This window comes from Podarcis pityusensis, assembly GCF_964106645.2.
Source record: "Podarcis pityusensis genome assembly, chromosome: 15".
NCBI lineage: Eukaryota > Metazoa > Chordata > Lepidosauria > Squamata > Lacertidae > Podarcis > Podarcis pityusensis.
In genome coordinates, this window is record NC_138040.1 from 27,673,942 (window position 1) to 27,695,493 (window position 21,552).

Consider the following 21,552-nt stretch of genomic DNA (forward strand, 5'->3'; position numbering starts at 1 on the left):
AGTTCAAGGTCACCTAAGCAGTCCAAGGCAAGGTGCTGTTTACTGTGTCTCCCCCTCAGCATGTGACATATCGCTTGTCTTTCCAGCTTGATGATTTCAGGCTTAAAAGTTTGCAGGCACCTTGGTGTAGGCATCTGGTATAGGCACTTAGGTCAGAATCCAAGGAGACAATTTTTAGCCATGCCCAAGACTTCAATATGATGCATCTATACACCTCTGTAGTGGTACCCACCCATCAGAAGTCAAACAGATAAGCATCTATTTGATTTTTAGAAGGGAAGTTTTTAATTGTTGATGTTTTACAGATGTAACTTTTAACAGATGTAAGTTAAAAGCATATTAATTTGATTCACAACCACATGATCTGCTGGGTGGACACTGCTTGTGCCGTAGGCAACCGTCATGTCCCAGGCGTCGACAAAACCCACTTTTAGATCCCGAAAAATGTCCCTTAGTGCAAGGTATTGGGCATAGCCATGGAAGTCACCAAATCTCTCCTGGTCGATGTCTATCTCCCGGGTGTTCTCTGCTTTGATGATGACTTTTGTATCTGGGCTCCTCAGGAGAAGGCGCAGGATGGCTCCCCGGATGTTGATCATCCTTTGAATGAAGAGCTTGATGGGGAAGGGACGGAAGTGCTGGCCCAAGGAGATGACAACCACCGTGTCTCCGTCGCCTGCCACGTTGTCAATCTCTCGAGCGACATAGCTGTGGTCTTTCGTGGTATATTCGTGGACTGTAACGATGGGGTGGCCATGTTTTTTCCATTGGACTTGGATGTTCTTGGCCGTGTCTATAGAAAGCAGATTCCGGAGCTTCCCAGTCCCATAGGTGTCAAAAGGTTTTAGGGCTAGCAACAAAATAAAGACATAGGATCAGTGCAAGTTGATGCTAGGGAGATAAAGCCATTTGCACAACCGATTACCGCAGGTGAGTGGGTGCCATTTTGTCATGGAGACCTGTTCTCATGTGCCAAGACACTTTTGATAATGAAAAAATAGCAGCCGTGATCTGTAAGGATTAATGCTGGAATTTCAACTCCCAGAAGCCCTATTCAGTATGGGCAGTAGCCAAGGATGATGGGAATTGTAGTCTAACATCTGGAAGGCCACAGAGTAGCCACCCCCAGATTAACAGCAGGTGGATGCTTGAGGTAGATGGCTGTGGTTAGTGAGCTGAAGGCATCATGGAAAGTATCTCGACTACCACAAAGCCCACTAACTGCCTAGTCTGCCTTGTTAAGTTGGGTGTGAGAAACATTCAATCCTCCAGAAGTTTTTGAACTACAACTTCCATCATTCCTGGCTATTGACTGAGTCTTCTGGGGGTGATGGGAATTACAGTTCAGCAACATCTAAAGGGGCTAAGGTTCCCCACAAATTTTTGCTGCCTTTTCGCCTAGTGAGGAACGAACTACTCGCCATCTGTGTGAGATTTTCCATAAGACATAATTGCTTTCCTTTGGTGCACATGTTAAATCTCACCTGAAGTCCTTAAATTGAGCATAATTCCAAAATGTGTTGTCACTAGTCTTGCCCCCAAATGACTCACTTGGCTCTTGCATGATGGGTGATTCCAGGGCACCCTTGCATCATTACCCTCAGTATTCCAAAAATGGGGGTACTGGGCCTTCGAGAACTACCATTCAATTCCACAGAGGCTTGAACCGCCTTGGAAAATCTGTTAAGTGTTAATTTGTCCCCACTGTAAGGTTATAAGGATTATCTAAGCCTATATTTGCTTCCAACCTGGATTTCTCATTAGCTGGGGAACTCTTCCCTGCCTAGGTCCCATTGACTCCAAGTCTGGGCATTGTTCTTTCCAGGCATGAACCAACTCTGACAAGCAATCACAAAGCAGCAGCCCCAAATCTGTAGAACCGCTTTCCTCAAAGAGCCAGTGGTACTTTACTGGTGCAGGCTTTCTCAACCTTGGCCCTCCAGATGTTTTTGGCCTACAACTCCCATGATCCCTAGCTGGCAGGACCAGTGGTCAGGGATGATGGGAATTGTAGTCTCAAAACATCTGGAGGGCCGAGGTTGAGGAAGCCTGGGTTAGAGTGTCGGATTAGGAGCTGGGAGACCAGGGTTCAAATCCTGAAGCTCCCTAGGTGACGTTAGGCCATTCACTACCTCACAGGGTTGTTGTGGGGGATTAATTTAGGGGAAGAACTCTGCATGCCTCAAGCTCCTTGGAGGAAAATGGTGGGATATAAATGCAATAAATAAAAATGGAGAACGGAAAACCAATATTTGTGAGAGACAGCATCTGCCTGCTGGCAGGAGCTGTTCCTGGGAAGGATCCGGAGTAACAGGAGGCAGCAACATCGAGTCTGTGAGCAAATGGTGGTGGGTGCTCTGCCAGATTTTCAGGGAACCTACTGTCCACAGTGTTTTCCAGATGTTCTAGCCATTGCCGCACTGTTGAGTCTCCCATGAAATAAACCCGCTTTTTTCCCAAGCAAGTGTTAATCTCATCCGCAGTCCCCATGCTGGACGTTCTGCAAAAGACGGGGTGCCACTGGTCCTTCCACACAAAGCCAATGGGGAATGCGGAGCTCATCCTGACCGTGCACTTCTGGCTTGGCGCCATCTTGCTCCCTGGTAAACAATGATAACAAAAACAGCTAAGTGGACGGTTGCATCTGTTGGAAGGTTTTGGTGCACTCAACTTACTGAGGGGGGTTTCCACGGGGTTTAGATGGACAGAGAAAGAGACCTCCAGACTCTCAGAGCATCCCTGTACTTTTATCTCTATGCTGACTTCTCTCCATCCTTTGAAGTTTAGGCCGATACATCTCAGGTGGCATCCTGTTCTCAATTCCCTCCTCCTCTCTGCTCACACTTGCTCTGGACCTTGAGATGAGAGGTAATCTTGGATCTATCTTCTGAGAACAAAGGGGCAAGCGTGGCTCCTTTGTTTCTCCAACTCATTAGTTAGCTAGGACTAGAGAACTCTTTCCTATCCAGAATGTACTTCCCTTGATAAACATAAGCTTTCTTGTGCTCAGCCAAGTCTGAATACCTTTCAGCTAAAGGTGTGCTTCAAGCAATTATTCATTTAACGAAAGCTAGCTTCTGCTGTTGCATGCAAATTGTATATGCAAACAGCATCAACCGGCTGCTCTTCCTGGTTTTGATCAAAACCACATACAGTGGTACCTCAGGTTAAGTACTTAATTCGTTCTGGAGGTCCATTCTTAACCTGAAACTGTTCTTAACCTGAAGCACCACTTTAGCTAATGGGGCCTCCTCCTGCTGCTGCACTGCCGGAGCACGATTTCTATTCTCACCCTGAAGCAAGGTTCTTAACCTGAAGCACTATTTCTGGGTTAGCGGAGTCTGTAACCTGAAGCGTATGTAACATGAAGCATATGTAACCCGAGGTACCACTGTACCACAATCTATGGAAAAAGAAAACTTCCCCAAATTGTTATTTCTAAAGCCAATCAACAGGGGGAGCCTGCTGCAACATAGGAAGATGTCTTCTACTGAGTCAGGCCTTGGTCATTCTAGCTCAGTATTGTATACACTGACTGGCAGCAGCTCTCCTGGGTTCCAGGCAAGGACTGTCTCCCAGCTCTACCTGGAGATGCCGGGAATTGGGCCTGGGCCTTTCTGCAGCTCATAACTTGTAAAACTACCTGTGCAAGAGAAGTTTGTGGATGGGCGTGGGTGTCTAAGCCCTGCAGACCTTGGCTTCCTGCAGAGATGTAGAAGGGCAGAGTGCTCAGCTTCTGCTTAACAACCCTTATTTCCTTTCCTTTGACACATGTTTCTGAGGGCAGATCTACACACAATTTTTAGCTTTAAGGAATGGTTTTGATAACGCATATGGACACATGACTTCTTTTAACGTTCACAATGCAATATTAAAATGAGACACAAAGGGCTTTGCAGAGCAATCAGCAGTAGTGAGACAGCATTTTCAACAACAAAAAGGGTAAAAAACACTTTAATTTACAAGAATGCCCTGTGATGTTTTAGAACAAAGTATCTAATATTGTTCTAATAATGCTAAACAGGTCTGTGTAGATCCAGCTGAACATTTCCCTCTATGGATTTTTATAGGAACCAGGTAAGCCTGTGTGAAAGCATCATTTATTTGGTACTAAAGGAAAAAAGAAAAAGACTTCAGTTCACTTATCCCTTGTTTTTATTTCCTTGAGCAACAGAAATTTCTTTGCAGTTTTACTCGCTCTGTTTAATTCCAACAGCTGTCTATACTCAGCACAACCTTGTCTTGCAATACAATTCCAAAACATTTCACAATTCTAACATTCAACCATTGGGTTGTTTTTTTATTTAAAGATCTGACAGTTGACTCAGGAGCACTCTTGCTTTCCAATGGCAGGGCTCAGCTCTGCAGTATTATAATTCTTTTAAATTTATATCCCATTTTTCCTCCCAAGGGAGCCCAAGTGACTTAACAGTTAAAACATCCAAAAACAATTCTAGTACAGATGCAGACTGTGAAAGTAAATTCCAAAATGAAGACCTCTGCATATTTTCCACCACCATCCCCAACTTTGGAATTCCAAGGAGCCTTCAGCTCTAAAACATCTAACTTTAGAAGTGAATTCACTTCTGCTACCAGCTTGGGCAATGCCAGGGAATCTCACATTTTGATATCTGCCTAGAAATTGGCACCTTATAGTGCAGCTGCACAAGATGATTAGCATCCTTTGCTAGCACCATTTTTCACTGACTTCATTTCCCCTCCTTCTTCCTCTCTATCCTGCCTTATGTGATTGGCTGCAGCATCCCATCAAATTTTGTTTTCAGGGGTCCAACAGCAGTATTTGTGTGATCACATGTGATGCCACAACTAATTGGTGAAATGCTAGTGAAAGTGAAGGAGGTGGAGACGAACCACAGAGAAAGAACACTGAAAGTGAAAGGTGCTCCTTTGATAAACATGAAATGGTCTCCTTCTTGCAGCAATTGCCCACTATCCAGATTTTGGAAGGGGCAATGCTTGCCCATCTGTGTGGGGTGGGGAGGGAGAGGATCTCTTGCACAGTTGAAATGGAGGGTGTCAAATCTGAGAGATGCAATGCTGTCACAAGGCTATGTTTGTATAACATACAAGACCATGTAACACCGGTCCTGAAAGACCTACATTGGCTCCCAGTATGTTTCCAAGCACAATTCAAAGTGTTGGTGCTGACCTTTAAAGCCCTAAGTGGCCTCAGCGCAGTATACCTGAAGGAGCATCTCCACCCCAATCATTCTGCCCGGACACTGAGGTCCAGCTCCGAGAGCCTTCTTGCAGTTCCCTCACTGCAAAAAGTGAGGTTACAGTGAACCAGGCAGAGGGCCTTCTCAGTAGTGGCGCCCGCCCTGTGGAATGCCCTCCCATCAGATGTTAAGTAAATAAACAACTACCTGACATTTAGAAGACATCTGAAGGCAGCCCTGTTTAGGGTAAGGTTACCAGATGCCCCCTTTCCCAGGGACAGTCCCTGGATTTACAAATCAGTCCCCATACAAAATCAATTGAAGTTGAAAAGTGTCCCCGGATTCATTGGGAAAAAAAATCTGGTAACCTTAGTTTAGGGAAGTTTTTAATGTGTGACATTTTAATGTATTTTTAATCTTTGTTGGAAGCCGCCCAGAGTGGAAGCAGCCAGATGGGCAGGGTAGAAATAAATTATTATTATTATTATTATTATTATTATTATTATTTTATTTTATTATAGCAAGGCAAGTTCACAGCATTTTGGAAAAATATTTATAGGGCAATTGTTCTGTGGAGCTAAGCATGTTATGGGTTAACAGGTGCTTTCTCAGTGAGTTATGCACCTGCTGCAAGTTAAAAACTTCTCTTTGACTCCAGGCCATAGGAGCCAACTCCAGGGGGCCATGGGTGTTTGGGCACCCACAAAAATATGCTGTATTTTTTGCACCATAACACTCACTTTTTTCCTCCTAGAAAGTAAGGGGAAATGTCTGTGCGTGTTATGGAGGGAATGCCTACGGGTGGCATGCCTACGGATTTTCCTTCTCTAAAAACTACGTGCGTGTTATGGTCGGGTGCGTGTTATAGAGCGAAAAATACGGTAATTGTGGGTGCTGGGTACACACAAAGTCAGTGAGAAAAGCTGGCAGGCGGCAGCTGTGCTGCCTCTGAGAGAGGAGTAGTTCAGCTCTGTCCTCTGCAGCCAGCCAGTGAAGCACCTTTTTCAGAGGGAAGCTGCTGCCACTGAAATGCAGGCATGCAACATCACACACAAAGACACACCTGCACATGGTGCGTGTGACGTCACACACACTATGTGCAGGCATGTGTGTGATGTGACACGACCACGTTGCATTGGCGGGCACCCACAATCCTGAGGGTGAGTTGGCACCCCTGCTCCATGCAGCTTTCCTCAAACCTAGTGCCTTAGCAGATGTTGCTGCACTGCAACTTCCATTAGTCCCATCTAGCAAGGCCAATGGTCAGTTGCTCAGAAGCAGACAAAACCAGCTTTACTTTCTCATCAAATTTTGTATCATTTGTGGACTGGAAGCAAGAGCAAATAGCAGTTGCATTCACTGGATTGATTTCAGTTCCATACATGGGATGAATCTGTGAACATTGTAGGATTTTTGTTGTTGTGGGTAGGGGTAGACAGAGGATATTTGGGGTACCAACCCATCCTTGGACCTAAGTGCTTAGTAAGTTTGACGGACTTCTCCACACCCAGACCTGAACTGATATTCGCTCTCCAAGTGATCAAATGTCAAGAGGACTTAGGGAAATAAATCAGTGTGACTGCCCTCATCCATCTTCATTAAGTTTCCTGATAGACTGGAACTTTGTACTGTCTGTCTCCAACCCTCTCTTCCCTAAACTAACAGATGTATGTTAAAAACATAATGATTTGGTTCCAGATCACATGGTCAGGTGGATGGACGTCATAAATGGCGTAAGCAATGTTCATGTCCCAGGCATCTATGAAACCAACATTCAGACCTTGGAAGATGTCCATTACGGCAAGGTTTTGGGGGTAGCCATTGACATCACCCAACCGCTCCATGTCTGTGTCCATCTCCCGGGTGTTCTCTGTCCTGATGATGACTCTTGTTTCTGGGCTTCTCAGAAGTAGGCGGTGGATGGCTCGGCGGATGTTAAGCAGCCTCCTCACAAAAAGATCCATAGGGAAAGGGCGGAAGTGCTGGCCCAGAGTGATGGCAATGACCGTGTCTTTGTCCCCAGCCAGCCTGTCAATTTCATTGGTGATGTAATTGCCGTCCTTTACAGAGAAAAGTTTCCTAGAGACAAAAGGGTTCCCGTGTCTTTTCCACTGAATGAATGTGCTCCTCTCCAGATCCAAAGCTATGTGCGTTTTGAATGGCCCAGCACTGTGGCGATCAAAGAGCTTCAATGCTAGCAAACAATAAAAGGAAGAGAGTTTGAAAGGGGGAAAGGGGGCCAACCAGCTCTTGTACCTAAAAAAGGGAATCAGGCATCCTACTATTTGAAAAGTGGTGTCAGTTGGTAGCATTGATGTGGACCCAACTTTTAATGGCAGTTTTGGGTCCTCAATGGGGAGCGCACTTTTATTCTTCTTCATTCATTGTAGCTAAGTTTGTGTTTAATGTGTATCAGAGAAAGAGCATGTGGGCTCTGGACTCTGCAGATCAAGTCCACGGGGAGGGAGTCTACCCTACCCTTGTGGCTAGCAAGGAAGAGGCAGATAGCAATAGCTGGGTTTAAAAGTTGGCCACAACTTCATAGAATCGTAGAGTTGGAAGGGACCCTGAGGATCATCTAGGCCAGACATGGCCAAACTTGACCCTCCGGCTGTTTTGGGACTACAACTCCCATCATCCTTAGCTAACAGGACCTAGTGGTCAGGGATGATGAGAATTGTAGTCCCAAAACAGCTGGAGGGCCAAGTTTGGCCATGCCTGAATTCTAGTCCAACCCTCTGCAGTGCAGGAAAATGCAGTTGTCCCATACAGGGATAAACCTGCAACCGTGGCATTATCATGCACTAATTAACTGTGCTGTCCATTAATTACATGCAGTAAATCATCAACTGCAACCAATATGTATACGAATGGGAATGGGATGCGAAGCTGAAGCCAAAAGCGAAGGGTGCTCAGAGCAAATCTGAAGGCAACCCGCATACCAGGAGAACGTACTTGCCACCTTTTCAGTAAGGTAATAGATCCATTGCCTTAACGTTGAATCCCCCATGAGATAAATCTTCTTCTTCTTCAGGCATTCCTGGATTCGATCCAGAGTGCTAAAATCAGATACGGAGCAAAACTGTGGGTGCCAAACCTCCTGCAAGGCATAGCCGCTGGGAACGGGCAAGTTCATCCCGATCGTGCATTTGTCTCTTGCCATCATCGTCGTACTTCCTAACAGAAACAGATGAGGGATATTTGGTGGTGAACATGGAAAGAGCTGGGTTTCTGGAGCTTCAGTTTCCTTGTGTGGGATTTACGGTAAGCATCTTTGGAATATGGTGTGCCCCTGGCACTTTGAGTTCAAAAGGACAGGACCCTTCAATATCATTGAAGAATTATGTGAGAGACTGAGATCTGAGATACTGCTTAGATTAGGGACTCCTGTGGATTTCCCTCTTCCTCCAAAGCCTTGTTCTTTTTAGATGCACAGCAGATAGGACTTCAATGGGTCTACTCTGAGTAATACTAGCACTAAATACAGCCCAGAGTCTTCTAAGTCAGACTATTGATCCATCTATGTCCTTATTGCCTACACTAGCTGGTAGCAGTGTTCCAGAATTTCATATGGGAGTTTTCCCTGGTTCTATCTGGACAGGAAGCACAATTTGAACCTGGGACCTTCTGCATGCAAAGCCGATGTTCTGCCACTGAGCGGCAATCTCTCCAAAAGTGTTTAGCATGCTTGAAAGAAATAGTTCTGAGGAATGGGGAGAGTTTACATCAGATCTGGTGGCACAGTGTCACTACAACTGGTGCTAAGCCATGCACCATTCATCAAAGAAACCCGTGTTGGTTAAAAAGACAACTTACTGTTACAGGATAGGACACGAATCTCCCCAAAACTTTGTGGTATCTCGATCCCAATGTTGTCCCTTCAAAGACAGAAGAGAATGGCAAATGAGTGCATAGGAAATAAGAATGCTTCTTTGCCTCTATTTGACCTTCTCTACACGTGCGTCACAGGGACGCAGGTGGCGTTGTGGGTTAAACCACAGAGCCTAGGACTTGCCGATCAGAAGGTTGGCAGTTCGAATCCCCACGACAGAGTGAGCTCCCGTTGCTCGGTCCCTGCTCCTGCAGGAAGGTAAACGGTGTTTCCGTGCACTGATCTGGTTTGCCAGAAGCGGCTTAGTCATGCTGGCCACATGACCCGGAAGCTGTATGCCGGCTCCCTCAGCCAATAAAGCAAGATGAGCGCTGCAACCCCAGAGTCGGCCACGACTGGACCTAATGGTCAGGGGTCCCTTTACCTTTACCTTACACGTGCGTCACGCATGTGTTGGGATCATGCTGGCAAAAAGTGTCCTTGGGTATGATGGAGGACTCTGTCCCATTGCCACCATTCAAGGGCGAGTCCGGTTGGCTTCTGCAGGTTATGGAGGGAGAGGGGTGGCCTTGTCTTATACATCAGACAGCAAAGCATCTTGGGTCAGCACTGGGTACCTATTGCTAGGTATGAGAAACAAAACCATCTTCCGGAGAAGACTGCTGCAGGAAATCTGGCAGGGGCACTTGCATAAGAATGAAATAATTGCAAGCAAATTTATGGGGAAGGGGGTTTGAAACAGCCAAAGGACTCCTTGGCAAACTTGTAGCATTTTGCAATCGCTGAAAGCCAGATTGGCCCTGGCAGATCCCAAATACTGTGTAGCTTCTTTTCTGGAAATGGTTCTGTTCCACGCTATATTTGAGGGTCTCTAACTCAGGCGTGAAAGGACGCGGGGGCGCTGTGATCTAAACCACTGAGCCTCTTGGGCTTGTCGATCAGAAGGTCTGCGGTTCGAATCCCCGCGACGGGGTGAGCTCCCGTTGCTCGGTCCCAGCTCCTGCCAATCTAGCAGTTTGAAAGCATGCCAAAAAAAGAAAAAGAAAAGTGCAAGTAGAGAAATAGGTACCACTCTGGCGGGAAGGTAAATGGCGTTTCCGTGCGCTGCTGTGGTTGCACCAGAAGTGGCTTAGTCATGCTGGCCACATAACCTGGAAAAACTGTCTGCGGACAAACGCCGGCTCACAGCCAGTAAAGCGAGATGAGCGCCGCAACCCCAAAGTCGTCTGCGACTGGACTTAACTGTCAGGGGTCCTTTACCTTTACCTTTTAACCCAGGTGTGGGGAAGAGAAACTGTAGCTCTCCAGATGTTGGTGGGCTCCAATTCCCATCATCCCATTGGTCATGGCAGCTGGGACTGATGGGAGTTGGAGTCCAACAACATTTGGAGGGCCACTGAGTTCCCTCTGCTTTAACCCAAAGAGAGAGAAGTTAATGGTGCAGATGACTCATGTACTGAGCTGTGATAAAGCTTCAAGGTTTCTCTCCCAGTTTTGTTTGGACTTCTACCTCTGTGATCCCCAGACCGCTCCAAGGTCCTCACAAAAGGGACCCACCTGCCCCTTTCCCACCAATATTTATATTCAGCTGCCCAAATGAGTTTTAATAAATCTTCCCACACTCACAACCATGCACTGCTGTCTAAGCTATAGGTCTGATATGGAATTGCAAACACCTCCTAAAAAGGCTCTTCTCCAAGGATGTGAGGTAGGTGATGGGCTTGTTGTCAGTCGTCAGGAGAACAAATGCTTCACAGGGCACATTCTTTGGTTTTACGCAGTAGAAGGCTTCTTGGTCTCGTTCATCCAGATACTCGCACAGTTCTGCGTTTCTCTCTATGACAAAACCACATTTGGTGCAGACGCGTGATGTTCCATTTAAAAATGTGCCTGTAAAAGCTATTTTGTCGTAGCCTTTCTTCCTCGCAGCCCACAGTGCAGAAACTCCTTCGCTGGGGTGGATGAGCAAGATGGACACTCTGACATCGCCCTCCCAAAATAAAGTGAAATTGACCAGGTATGTCCCATTCTTATAGTCTGTGATGCGCCCAGAAGCTCCAGCCCTAAGACTTGAAGAGTAGATCCTCGCTCGTAAGAAATCTCCTCCGTATTCCTTTCTCTTCCCCAAGTGGTTGTACAAATCCAGTCGAACTATCAAGGAATCTCCAATGCAATAAGAACCCTTTTGGTTTAATATGGTGGCCTTGCTATTCCTGGCACTTGTGGTGGTCATTATATCTGTGAAACTGATGCTGGGCATTATCTGGTCCAGTTTCGTAAGGATTTCCTTTACCTCCTGCTCTTTTTTCCACCGCTGCACCCTAGTCCTGCACTGGGCTGCATTCTCTGTCTGACAAATCCTATTCCCCGTGAATCTAAGGCAAAAGTCTTCATTTGTTTCCAAAGCACCTAGAAAATCCCCCGGTTCCTGCATGTGATCTCCAAAGAGAGTGATCTTGAAAGAGAAACAAGAGAAGGCAAATGATAAGGAAACAGAATTCAGAACTGCTGAGTCTCTCTCTCTCTCTCTCTCTCTCTCTCTCTCACACACACACACACAGAGAGAGAGAGAGAGAGAGAGAGAGAGAGAGAGTTAGTTCTTGAAAACTTCACAGACACTGAGTCTTCTGTAATATCAACTGGGCATATATGAGCTGGGGTATCTAGGAACAAAGTGCCCTTCATACAAAGATGTCAGATTCCAAATAAGACCCTTGGTCCATCTCCCCTTCCCTCCGACCAGCAGCTCTGCCGCTTGTGAGGTTGGGGGCTGAACAGGTGACTCCCTGGTCCTGAATGGGGTAATTGTGCCCCTGAATGACCAGGTGCAGCCTGGGAGCCATTTTGGACTCACAGCTGTCCATGGAGGCACAAGTCAGTTCTGTGTCCAGGGCAGCTATCTACCAGCTCCACCTGGTACGCAGACTGAGACCCTACCTTCCCATGGACTGTCTCACCAGAGTGGTGCATGTTCTGGTTATCTCCCGCTTGGACTACTGCAATGCGCTCTATGTGGGGCTACCTTTGAAGGCGACTCAGAAACTGCAACAAATCCAGAATGCGGCAGCTAGACTGGTGATTGGAAGTAGCCGCCGAGACCATATAACACTGGTCCTGAAAGACCTACATTGGCTCCCAGTACATTTCCAAGCATAATTCAAAGTGTTGGTGCTGACCTTTAAAGCCCTAAATGGCCTCGGCCTAGTATACCTGAAGGAGTGTCTCCACCCCCACCATTCAGCCTGGACACTGAGGTCCAGCTCTGAGGGCCTCCTGGCAGTTCCCTCACTGTGAGAAGTGAAGTTACAGGGAACCAGGAAGAGGGCCTTCTCAGCAGTGGTGCTCTCCCTGTGGAATACCCTCCCATCAGATGTCAAGGAGATAACTATACAACCTTTACAAGGCATTTGAAGGCAGCCCCGTAAAGGGAAGTTTTTAATGTTTTGTTATGTTCTTATATATGTTGGAAGCTGCCCAGAGTGGCTGGGGCAACGCAGTCAAATGGGTGGGGTACAAATAATAAAGTTGTTGTTGTTGTTATGAACATAGGATTTCTTTCACACAGAGAAAATGCTCTGTCTGCAACTTATGCCCACCCCCCTCTTACCTTGAACACCCTCCTGTACAGAGTATAGCTCAGGATGAGGAAGCCTGCCAAGCCCAATGTCAGAAGGAATCCTTTCCTGTTGATAGTGATGAAGAATGTCATGACGATTGCCTGCAGGGAAATGGAGAACACACTCACTAAAGTGCCTCAGATCTCGTGAAATCCTCTTTGCATATAGTTGTGGGGAGAGCAGGGTGACTACGTAAGCAAAGCAAGCCGTGTGGGTGAAGCTGCCAAGTGAAACAGTTTCAAGGGAATGCTTCCACAAGCTGTCCTAAGCCCAGGAAGCGTGTACTTCCTTTTAGGAGCAAAGCTCTTATTGCATGTGGGAGATATGATGCTGACCTAGGATTTCTTGGTGGTGGCTCCTTGTTTATGGGATGCAGTTCAAAAGCACGTCAAAGTACAAGTAGATAAATAGGTACCGCTCCGGCAGGAAGGTAAATGACGTCTCCATGCACTGCTCTGGTTCGCCAGAAGCAGGTTTGTCATGCTGGCCACATGACCCAGAAGCTGTACACCGGCTCCTTCGGCCAGTAAAGCGAGATGAGTGCCGCAACCCCAGAGACAGTCATGACTGGACCTAATGGTCAGGGGTCCCTTTACCTTTACCTCCTTAATAATAATAATAATAATAATAATAATAATAATAATAATAATAAATTTTATTTATATCCCGCCCTCCCCAGCCAAAGCCAGGCTCAGGGCGGCTAACAACAATCAAATAATCAAACAGTCAAATGATCCAACATTCTAAAACATTTCATTATAAAAATTAATTAAAATCAAATTAATGGCAACCGTTAAGCAAAGTTCTGTGCAGGTTGCCAGAGGAGGGAGTCAGGCTGGGCCCTGACCAAAGGCCTGGCGGAACAACTCTGTCTTGCAGGCCCTGCGGAAAGATGTCAGGTCCCGCAGGGCCCTAGTCTCCTGTGACAGAGCGTTCCACCAGATTGGATCCGCAGCCGAGAAAGCCCTGGCTCTAGTTGAGGCCAGCCTAACCTCTCTGAGGCCTGGGACCTTCAGGATGTTTTTATTTGCAGACCGTAGGTTCCTCTGTGGGGCATACCAGGAGAGGCGGTCCCGTAGGTACGAGGGTCCTAGGCCGTATAGGGCTTTAAAGGTTAAAACCAGCACCTTAAACCTGATCCTGTACTCCACCGGGAGCCAGTGCAGCTGGTATAGTACCGGATGAATGTGATCTCGCAGCGAAGACCCCATAAGGAGTCTCGCCGCGGCATTCTGCACCTGCTGGAGTTTCTGGGTCAGTCTCAAGGGCAGCCCCACGTAGAGCGAGTTACAATAATCCAGTCTGGAGGTGACCGTCGCGTGGATCACAGTGGCTAGGTCAGGGCGAGAGAGATAAGGGGCCAACTGCTTAGCTTGGCGGAGATGAAAAAATGCCGCCTTTGTTATAGCTGTAATCTGGGCCTCCATGGAGAGGGAGGTATCGAAGATTACACCCAAACTCTTAACGGATGGTGCTGGCACTAATTGCACCCCCGCAAGAGATGGGAGTTGCCCCCCCCCAATCCCATATCGTCCCGTCCCAGCCAGAGGACCTCTGTCTTCGAAGGATTTAACTTCAACCGGCTTCCACGTAACCATCCAGCCACAGCTTCCAAACATCTGGTCAGTGTGTCTGGGGCCGAGTCAGGATGGCCATCCATCAACAGATAGAGTTGGGTGTCATTGGCATACTGATGGCAACCCAGCCCAAAACTCCGGACAAGCTGGGCGAGGGGGCGCATAAAGATGTTAAAAAGCATCGGGGAGAGTATCGCACCCTGAGGCACTCCACACACCAAGGAGTGGCGCGATGACAATTCCCCCCCAAGCGCCACCCTCTGTCCCCGACCAGTGAGATGTGTCTGTCTCCCTTATAATTAACTTTCTGGATCGACTTAGAAACATTCCTATTCACTAAGGAATTTGATGACAGAAATATACTGTCCCTGACATCCCTGAAAACTATTAACTGAGAGGGTATGTGGCTGTTTTACGTGTGTCTATACTGTTCCTAATGCTTTTCAAATGTGTGTAGATTTTTAAAATGGCTTTAATTAATCTTTTATTAAAAGTATCTGTAGTGTATCCACCGCTTACCACCAATTAATAGTGTGGTGGACTCACCCCACTAACTGCCCCCCCCCAATTAAATATAGCACACACAACTCACTGTATGCCCATTGCACAGTTTTACAATTTACCACGGGCTTTCGTGTGGGGGACCTGCATGAGGGAAGACTTCGTGCCTCAGACAGGAGTCGATCAAACAAACAGGAGAAGTCTTATTAAACAAACAGAAGGCTCAGAAGTGGTCCTCCGGTTGCGAATTCCTTGGGATATGGCTGGACCTCCAGAACAGATCCCGTTCACAACCAGAGGTACCACTGTATTGACAAACTGGTGCAGAAGAAGGAAACCAAGATGACAAAAGTCCTGGAAACCATGCCATACAAGAGATGGTTGAGAGAGCTAGGTCTGCTTAGCCTGGAGAAGACCAAGAGGTGATATGATGGCCATCTTCAATGACCTGAAGGGTTGTCACATGGAAGATGGAGCAAGCTTGTTCTCTTCTGTTCCAGAGGATAGGACCAGAACCAATTGATTCAAATTGCAAGAAAAGAGACTGTGACTAAACATGAGGAAGACCTTTCTGATGCTAAGAGCAATGGAACGGACTCCCTCGGAAGGTGGTGGACTTTCCTTTATTGGAGGTTTCCATGCAGAGGTTGGATGGCCATCTGCAAGGGATTCTTTAGCTGGGATTCCTGCATTGCAGGGGGTTGGACTAGATGACCCGTGGTGTATCCAAGTATACAGTTCTATTATTCTCAGTGCTCTCTCTCTCTCTCTCCATACTATGGAAGTAAGAAAGCATTGTTTTCCATTCTGCCCTGTATTCATCACATGCAGCACTTCCTCCATGTAGCTGCAGTTCATCTTCTGGCAAAAATCAACTCTCTGTTCTTTATGGCAAAATGGTGCTACTCATGTCTTAAGCCTGATACAGAAGGGGGGGGCATGTCTTCTTCTTCACCTTCTTCGCTACAATATATCCATTTATTTCCAATTGCCAATGTCAAAAGGGACTAAAATCTATAAAATTCATAGAAAATCAACTTGCCAATTTGCTCAATTTCTCTAGGACTCCATGACACCTCCCCTGCCCTCCATAATCCCTCAAGCAAGGTGTCAAGACCCTAATCCTGTCAAATCGCTCTGCCAAGTCCTTCCTCCTGGCGATGCCAGGTGACAGACTATGCATACATGGACCATTGTCTTCTCAGGATGTGCTTATCTGCGCATATCTCCAGCTCTGCATATTCCCCCCTTCCTCCTCCATATGTTAATCCGGTGTAACCCAACCTCTTCCTAATGTATTCGTGATGTAATCTGTGTAACCCAACCTCTTCTTAATGTATTCATGATGTAACTGGGATGTATTTTGCACTGTATTCTGGGACATGGAGGGAAATTTCAAAAGTTCATGTCACCCCTTTCTCGCTGTTCAATGTCGCCTTGAACCTGTTGCGCAATAAACTCGGATCTCCTGCAGCTTGCTCCTGTCTCCGGCTGAGCTCATTTTCTTCCGCAGGGACCCGCGGACTTAGTCCGACGAGCTGGGTGGCAGAGTAACCCCGCACCCAGATTTTACCGTAACAAGCCACATCATTAAATACATTCTGCCAGGCTTATGCAGGCAATTAAGAATGCATGCAGAACCCTTCTTATTGTGCTTTGCTTTATTATGCTTTGCAGATATTGCTCCTTACAAAGACATGGATGAAGCTGCAGGAAGCCTGGCTGCTTCTAGAACAGGCATAGGCAAACTTGGCCCTCCAGATGTTTTGGGACTACAGCTCCCATGATCCCTAGCTAACAGGACCAGTGGTCAGGGATGATGGGAATTGTAGTCCCAAAACGCCTGGAGGGCCAAGTTTGCCTATGCCTGTTCTAGGGGAAGGAAGCCCTCCTGCCGCTGCCTCTCTTCTGGTCGTGGGAGTGGAGCTGGCTAGGGCTGGAGTCTGGATTAAAGCACTCACACTTTATGTATAACTGTTGTAAACTGCTCTGAACAGTGGGTTATAAATATTTTCAGAAATATAATAAATAAGCAAACTTTAACAAAGGAGCAGATTGCCCTGCTCGCTTCCAATCCTGTCCTCACCTACCCCATAAGCATCTGCTCTCCTGGCAGATGAGCAAACTTGGACAGCTGTTAGATCAAGCTCTAAAGTTCTCCAGAGAGCCCCTTCATGGTGGATGCGAATGGTTCTTTTCATTCCAAGAAGGAAAGTGAAATATTGTCACACATTCACCACTTCTGAGGGGCAGGGGCCCCGCTCTCTAAGGTCTTGCCTGTGGTTGAAGCACTCTAGAAAGTGATGGTGCCTTGCCTTCATGATAAATATATTGTAGCTATGCACACATGGGGCAAAGAGACTCTTCAAAGCAGAGAGTGTGGTCAGCTATTATCAGTTCTGTTTCAGATTCACAGACAACTGGCTCCATTGCTCGACCCCAGCATTGGCTCCAGTCAAAATCTTACCTTTTCTTGTCTCCCAGTCTCTCCTTTGAACTGTCACTTTCTCCTTGCTCCTTTGCCTGTCTTCTTCAAGACACTACTGAGAGATCCCCAGCTGATAGGAGTCCACCTCTTAATGCAATTCTCCCAGGTGAAGCATTAACCCAATTGTCCCCAGCTATTAACCGCAATTCACCTAACAAAAGGGTTGTCAGCCAGGTGCCATAACAATGCACACCTCTCATAAATCTTTCCCGGGCTCCTGAGCAGATGCAGCAAACATGTCCTGGCTTTGAACTCTTTGAACTCTGATTGGACTTGAAGCAGCAGCAGCAGATGAAATTAAAATGTGACGTTAGGTTAATAGCTCAGCCTCACCACAAGGCTCAGGGATCAGAGAGCCATAGACCTTGACCACATCTTCTTCCAAAGAGACATCATGATGTAGATTCCAGAAGAGCAGCTGTTAAGCTTGGTAACTCTGGAGCACGCCAATTTGGGTGGGTTTTCTTGAATAGTTGGTAACTTTGGCAGCTATTTCAGGGTGAGTTCACACGTGCACATCAATTCACTGCAAAGTCAAGGGATGAATTCTCTGTTGAAGGGGTAATCACAGATGAAATGCCATTGATAGGACTTCCATATCACACACATCACCTCAACTCTAGTCCTTTTCAGTGGATTTACTGCACTCATTCAGCTTAGAGCGACTAGGGGAGGGGTTAACCCATACTGCACATATTGCATGTGTGAATGTGCTTTGAGTCCTGGGCCAATGACTTCTGCAATAACAATCTATTTTTTTACCTTTAATATCCATGACGGGAGTGATAGGATATGAAATGTCCACCTGACAAATTTCACAATTGGGGTTGCCATATGTCCTCTTTTTCCAGAACACATCCTCTTTTTCATGGGTAGAGTCATCATATCGATCCTTGGTTAAAAGTAGAAGTCAGCAAATGTGTCCTTTTTTTTGCTCTTCAGAATATGGGAACAATAACTCAAGCAACCTTTTTTTTAAAAAAATGCATCAAAGATACCAGTTACCCATTTGAAATGTTTTACAGTGTTTTTATATGTGCTGGAAGCTGCCCAGACTAGCTGGAGAAACCCAGCCAAATGGGCAGGGTATTATTATTATTATTATTATTATTATTATTATTATTATTAAACGAATCATCATAAGAGGACATTTTTTGATACACTCGCAGTGCAATCTATGCATGGCGACCCATTGAGTTCATGGGACTTACTCCCAGGTAAGTGGGCACAGGACTGAAGCCCAAATGCTTTCTTCTCTTGTTGTTGAATCTCTGCAGCTGACCCTGAAATTACCACCCTAAAGCAAGCACACAAAAACCTTCAAAAGAGGGCACTCAGTATGAAATTGTTGAACAAGAATCTTGAATCCATTAAGATTCCAATCAAAACCATGGATTTATCCCCTGCTACCGATGTTGAATCATATCATAGCAAAGCTAAGATGATTGTGTTATCGCCAAACCACTGATGTTGAGAATCCTCGCTGTGTTTATCTTGTATACATATATGCTTTGCATATAAATATCGCAGACGTCCATGCACCTCTTGCATTACGTGCCATTTTGGTCTGATGATTTTCATTCCACTGTCTCCTTCTGTCTGTTGAGGATAACATAGGGCTGCCATACGTCTGGATTTTCCCGGACATTAGTGGGTTTTCAAAGGTGGAATTGATGTCCGGGGAGAATTTCTGAAAGACGGCACTTTGCCCTGGATCTTTGACAAGTCAATAGGAAAATCACTTTTTTGGGAGCGTTTGTGTGTAGCTCAACAACTTTTGGGGTGTCTTGGTTTTTACTTTTTGAAATATTGCAACCCTAGGATAACAGTCTGTGTGCCATCTGATATGGCCTGCAGTCCATGATGTCACAATAAATCTGTTCAATTGTGGCACCGAAAGCAACAAAGAAAAATGTGGCATCCTAAGGATTAACAGGACTTTCCCCTCCTGGAATTCTGGAAGGGTAGATTTCGCCTTCTGCAGCAAAACTAACACTGAGTGCCTCCAGATAGCCAATACTGTATTTTGCTGGAGGAATTCAAATGCATACCAAACTTTAGGGTTACAACATCTGAAGTAAATAAAGGCATTCTGTTGTAACAAATTCTGGGCTTTTTGCAGCTAGGAAAGTGATTTAAAAGTGTGGGATGAATGAATAAATAAATAAATAAGCAGAAAGATGTGTAAACAACCCACAAGCCAATCAGGATGAATGCTCATTGACATATAACCACCCTGTAAACAAATGAGAACAAATCCTCAATAAACACCTGACAGTAAAGAGCTAACCATTGTGTAGGGCTTGTGAGAGCAAATCAGAATGAATAAAACAAGTTGTGTGGAGAAGCCCAAGGAGTGTGTAGCACCTTAAAAGATGAATGTTTCTGGCAACATGACCCCTTTGGAATGGTTATTGATGAAGTCAAAGCATTGTGGGTAGCAGGCAGATGGAAATATTTGCTCACCTTTGTTCTCTTTGATGTAAAGGATGGGCAGTTAATCTCTGCGACAGCCACCTGAAATGACCTGCCAAGCTTGCTAAATGGAGGCCCAGTCTGCTTTTTTCCCCTCTGCTTTGTGCCTAGCAAAGGATCCCTGGATGGGCCACTTAGCACTGGGGGGAAAGATGCAAATAACTGCTGGCTCCTAGATATTTTTTAAAAAGGGGAGGGGAGGAACAGCCATGCTGTTTCTTTGGTGCAACTTGAAATCTTATTTGCATGGCAAAGTTAAGGTAAAGGACCCCTGGATGCTTACGTCCAGTCAAATTTGGTTATGGGGTGCGGCACTCATCTCACTTCAGGCCGAGGGAGCCAGCGTTTGTCCACAGACAGCTTTCCGGATCATGTGGCCAGCATGATTAAACCACTTCTGGCATGACAGGAAACTGTGACGAGTGCCAGAGTGCACCTTCCTACCACAGTGGTAGCTATTTATCTACTCGCATTGGTATGCTTTCGAAATGCTAGGTTGGCAGGAGCTTGGACAGAGCAACGGGAGCTCACCCTGTCACACAGATTCGAACCCCCAACCTTCTGATCGGTGAACCCAAGATGCTTGGAGGTACTAATGTTTCAGCCTGCATAATAGCTCTTGTGCCTCAGCTTAAGACTTGTTATGAGTTTGGGGGGGGGGGTGTCAGTCTGAATGAACCTGTGACCTTGCATCTTTGAGTAATAATAATAATAATAATAATAATAATAATAATAATAATAATAATTTATTTATACCTCGCCCATCTGGCTGGGCTTCCCCAGCCACTCTGGGTGGCTCCCAATCGAATATTAAAAACACAATACAGCATTAAACATTAAAAGCGTCCCTAAACAGGGCTGCCTTCAGATGTCTTTTAAAAGTAGGATAGTTGTTTATTTCCACAGGGCAGGCTCTGCTACCAAGAAGGCTGGTTCCCTGCAACCTCACTTCCCACAGTGAGCGAACCAGCAGAAGGCCCTCGTCACTGGATCTCAGTGTCCGGGCTGAACGATGGGGGTGGAGACGCTCCTTCGGGTATACTGGGCCGAGGCCGTTTAGGGCTTTAAAGGTCAGCACCAACACTTTGAATTGTGTTCGGAAATGTACTGGGAGCCAATGCAGGTCCCTCAGGACCAGTGTTATATGGTCCCGGTGGCCGCTCCCAGGCACCAGTCTAGCTGCCGCATTCTGGATTAATTGCAGATTCCTAGTCGCCTTCAAAGGTAGCCCCACGTAGAGTGCATTGCAGTAGTCCAAGCGGGTGATAACTAGAGCATGCACTGCTCTACATGAGTGTAGAATGTGTGAGAGGTAGCCTGCCAAACCAGTTCCTTTGGTGAAGTAAGGGTTGGCTAGTTAAGTACCATGTTCTAGCATATCCAAATAAGTCTCTTGTGCTTTCCCTGCCTCCTTGGAGTCTGTCACCACTCAGAGATTGGCATGGCAAGTTACAGACTATTTTAAGGTGCAGGCTTAGATTCTTCCCGCTCAATCAATCAAACAAACAAACAAACAAACAAACAAGCAATTAGAATTCTTGACTGCCCTCCATGGCAAGGTCCCAAGGCAAGTCACATGTAATGGTGGGGTCTCTCCAACAGAAGCAAGACAACTCCGGCAGTAGTTAACTCAGGTTTATTGCTCAAAACACGCAAATCACTCTGGAGCTCAGTCGGTTATGCTTAAGAACAATGGTAAAATATTTCTGTCTGTACTTGAATGTATCCTATGATTTATTTCTACACTCTGAGCCTGACCTGGAAGCCACGTGATGCTCTGTTAATTAAGGGGCCTGGTTCTTGGAAGCGTACTGGACCCAAAGTTTTGGGGTTTTGGAATATCTTCCAACAGGTTAATAGAAATTCTAACAGTTTCAGCACC

At 46.1% G+C, this 21,552-nt stretch overlaps 1 protein-coding gene and 1 long non-coding RNA gene across 2 annotated transcripts in view; both read right to left on the bottom strand.

The window, feature by feature from the left end:
* Positions 1-21,552, bottom strand: part of LOC308464395 — a 130,261-nt gene that overhangs the window by 75,409 nt on the left and 33,300 nt on the right. The gene's annotated exons all lie outside the window — the stretch shown is intronic.
* LOC308464265 (NXPE family member 2-like) lies at positions 262-12,866 on the bottom strand. Its single transcript, XM_080983467.1, has 7 exons — positions 12,620-12,866; positions 10,689-11,467; positions 8,997-9,058; positions 8,136-8,357; positions 6,961-7,374; positions 2,382-2,600; positions 262-850 (listed from the first exon to the last, which is right to left on the bottom strand). The coding sequence occupies exons 1-7, from the start codon at positions 12,719-12,721 to the stop codon at positions 315-317; spliced, it is 2,334 nt and encodes a 777-aa protein (XP_080839593.1). The 5' UTR covers positions 12,722-12,866; the 3' UTR covers positions 262-314.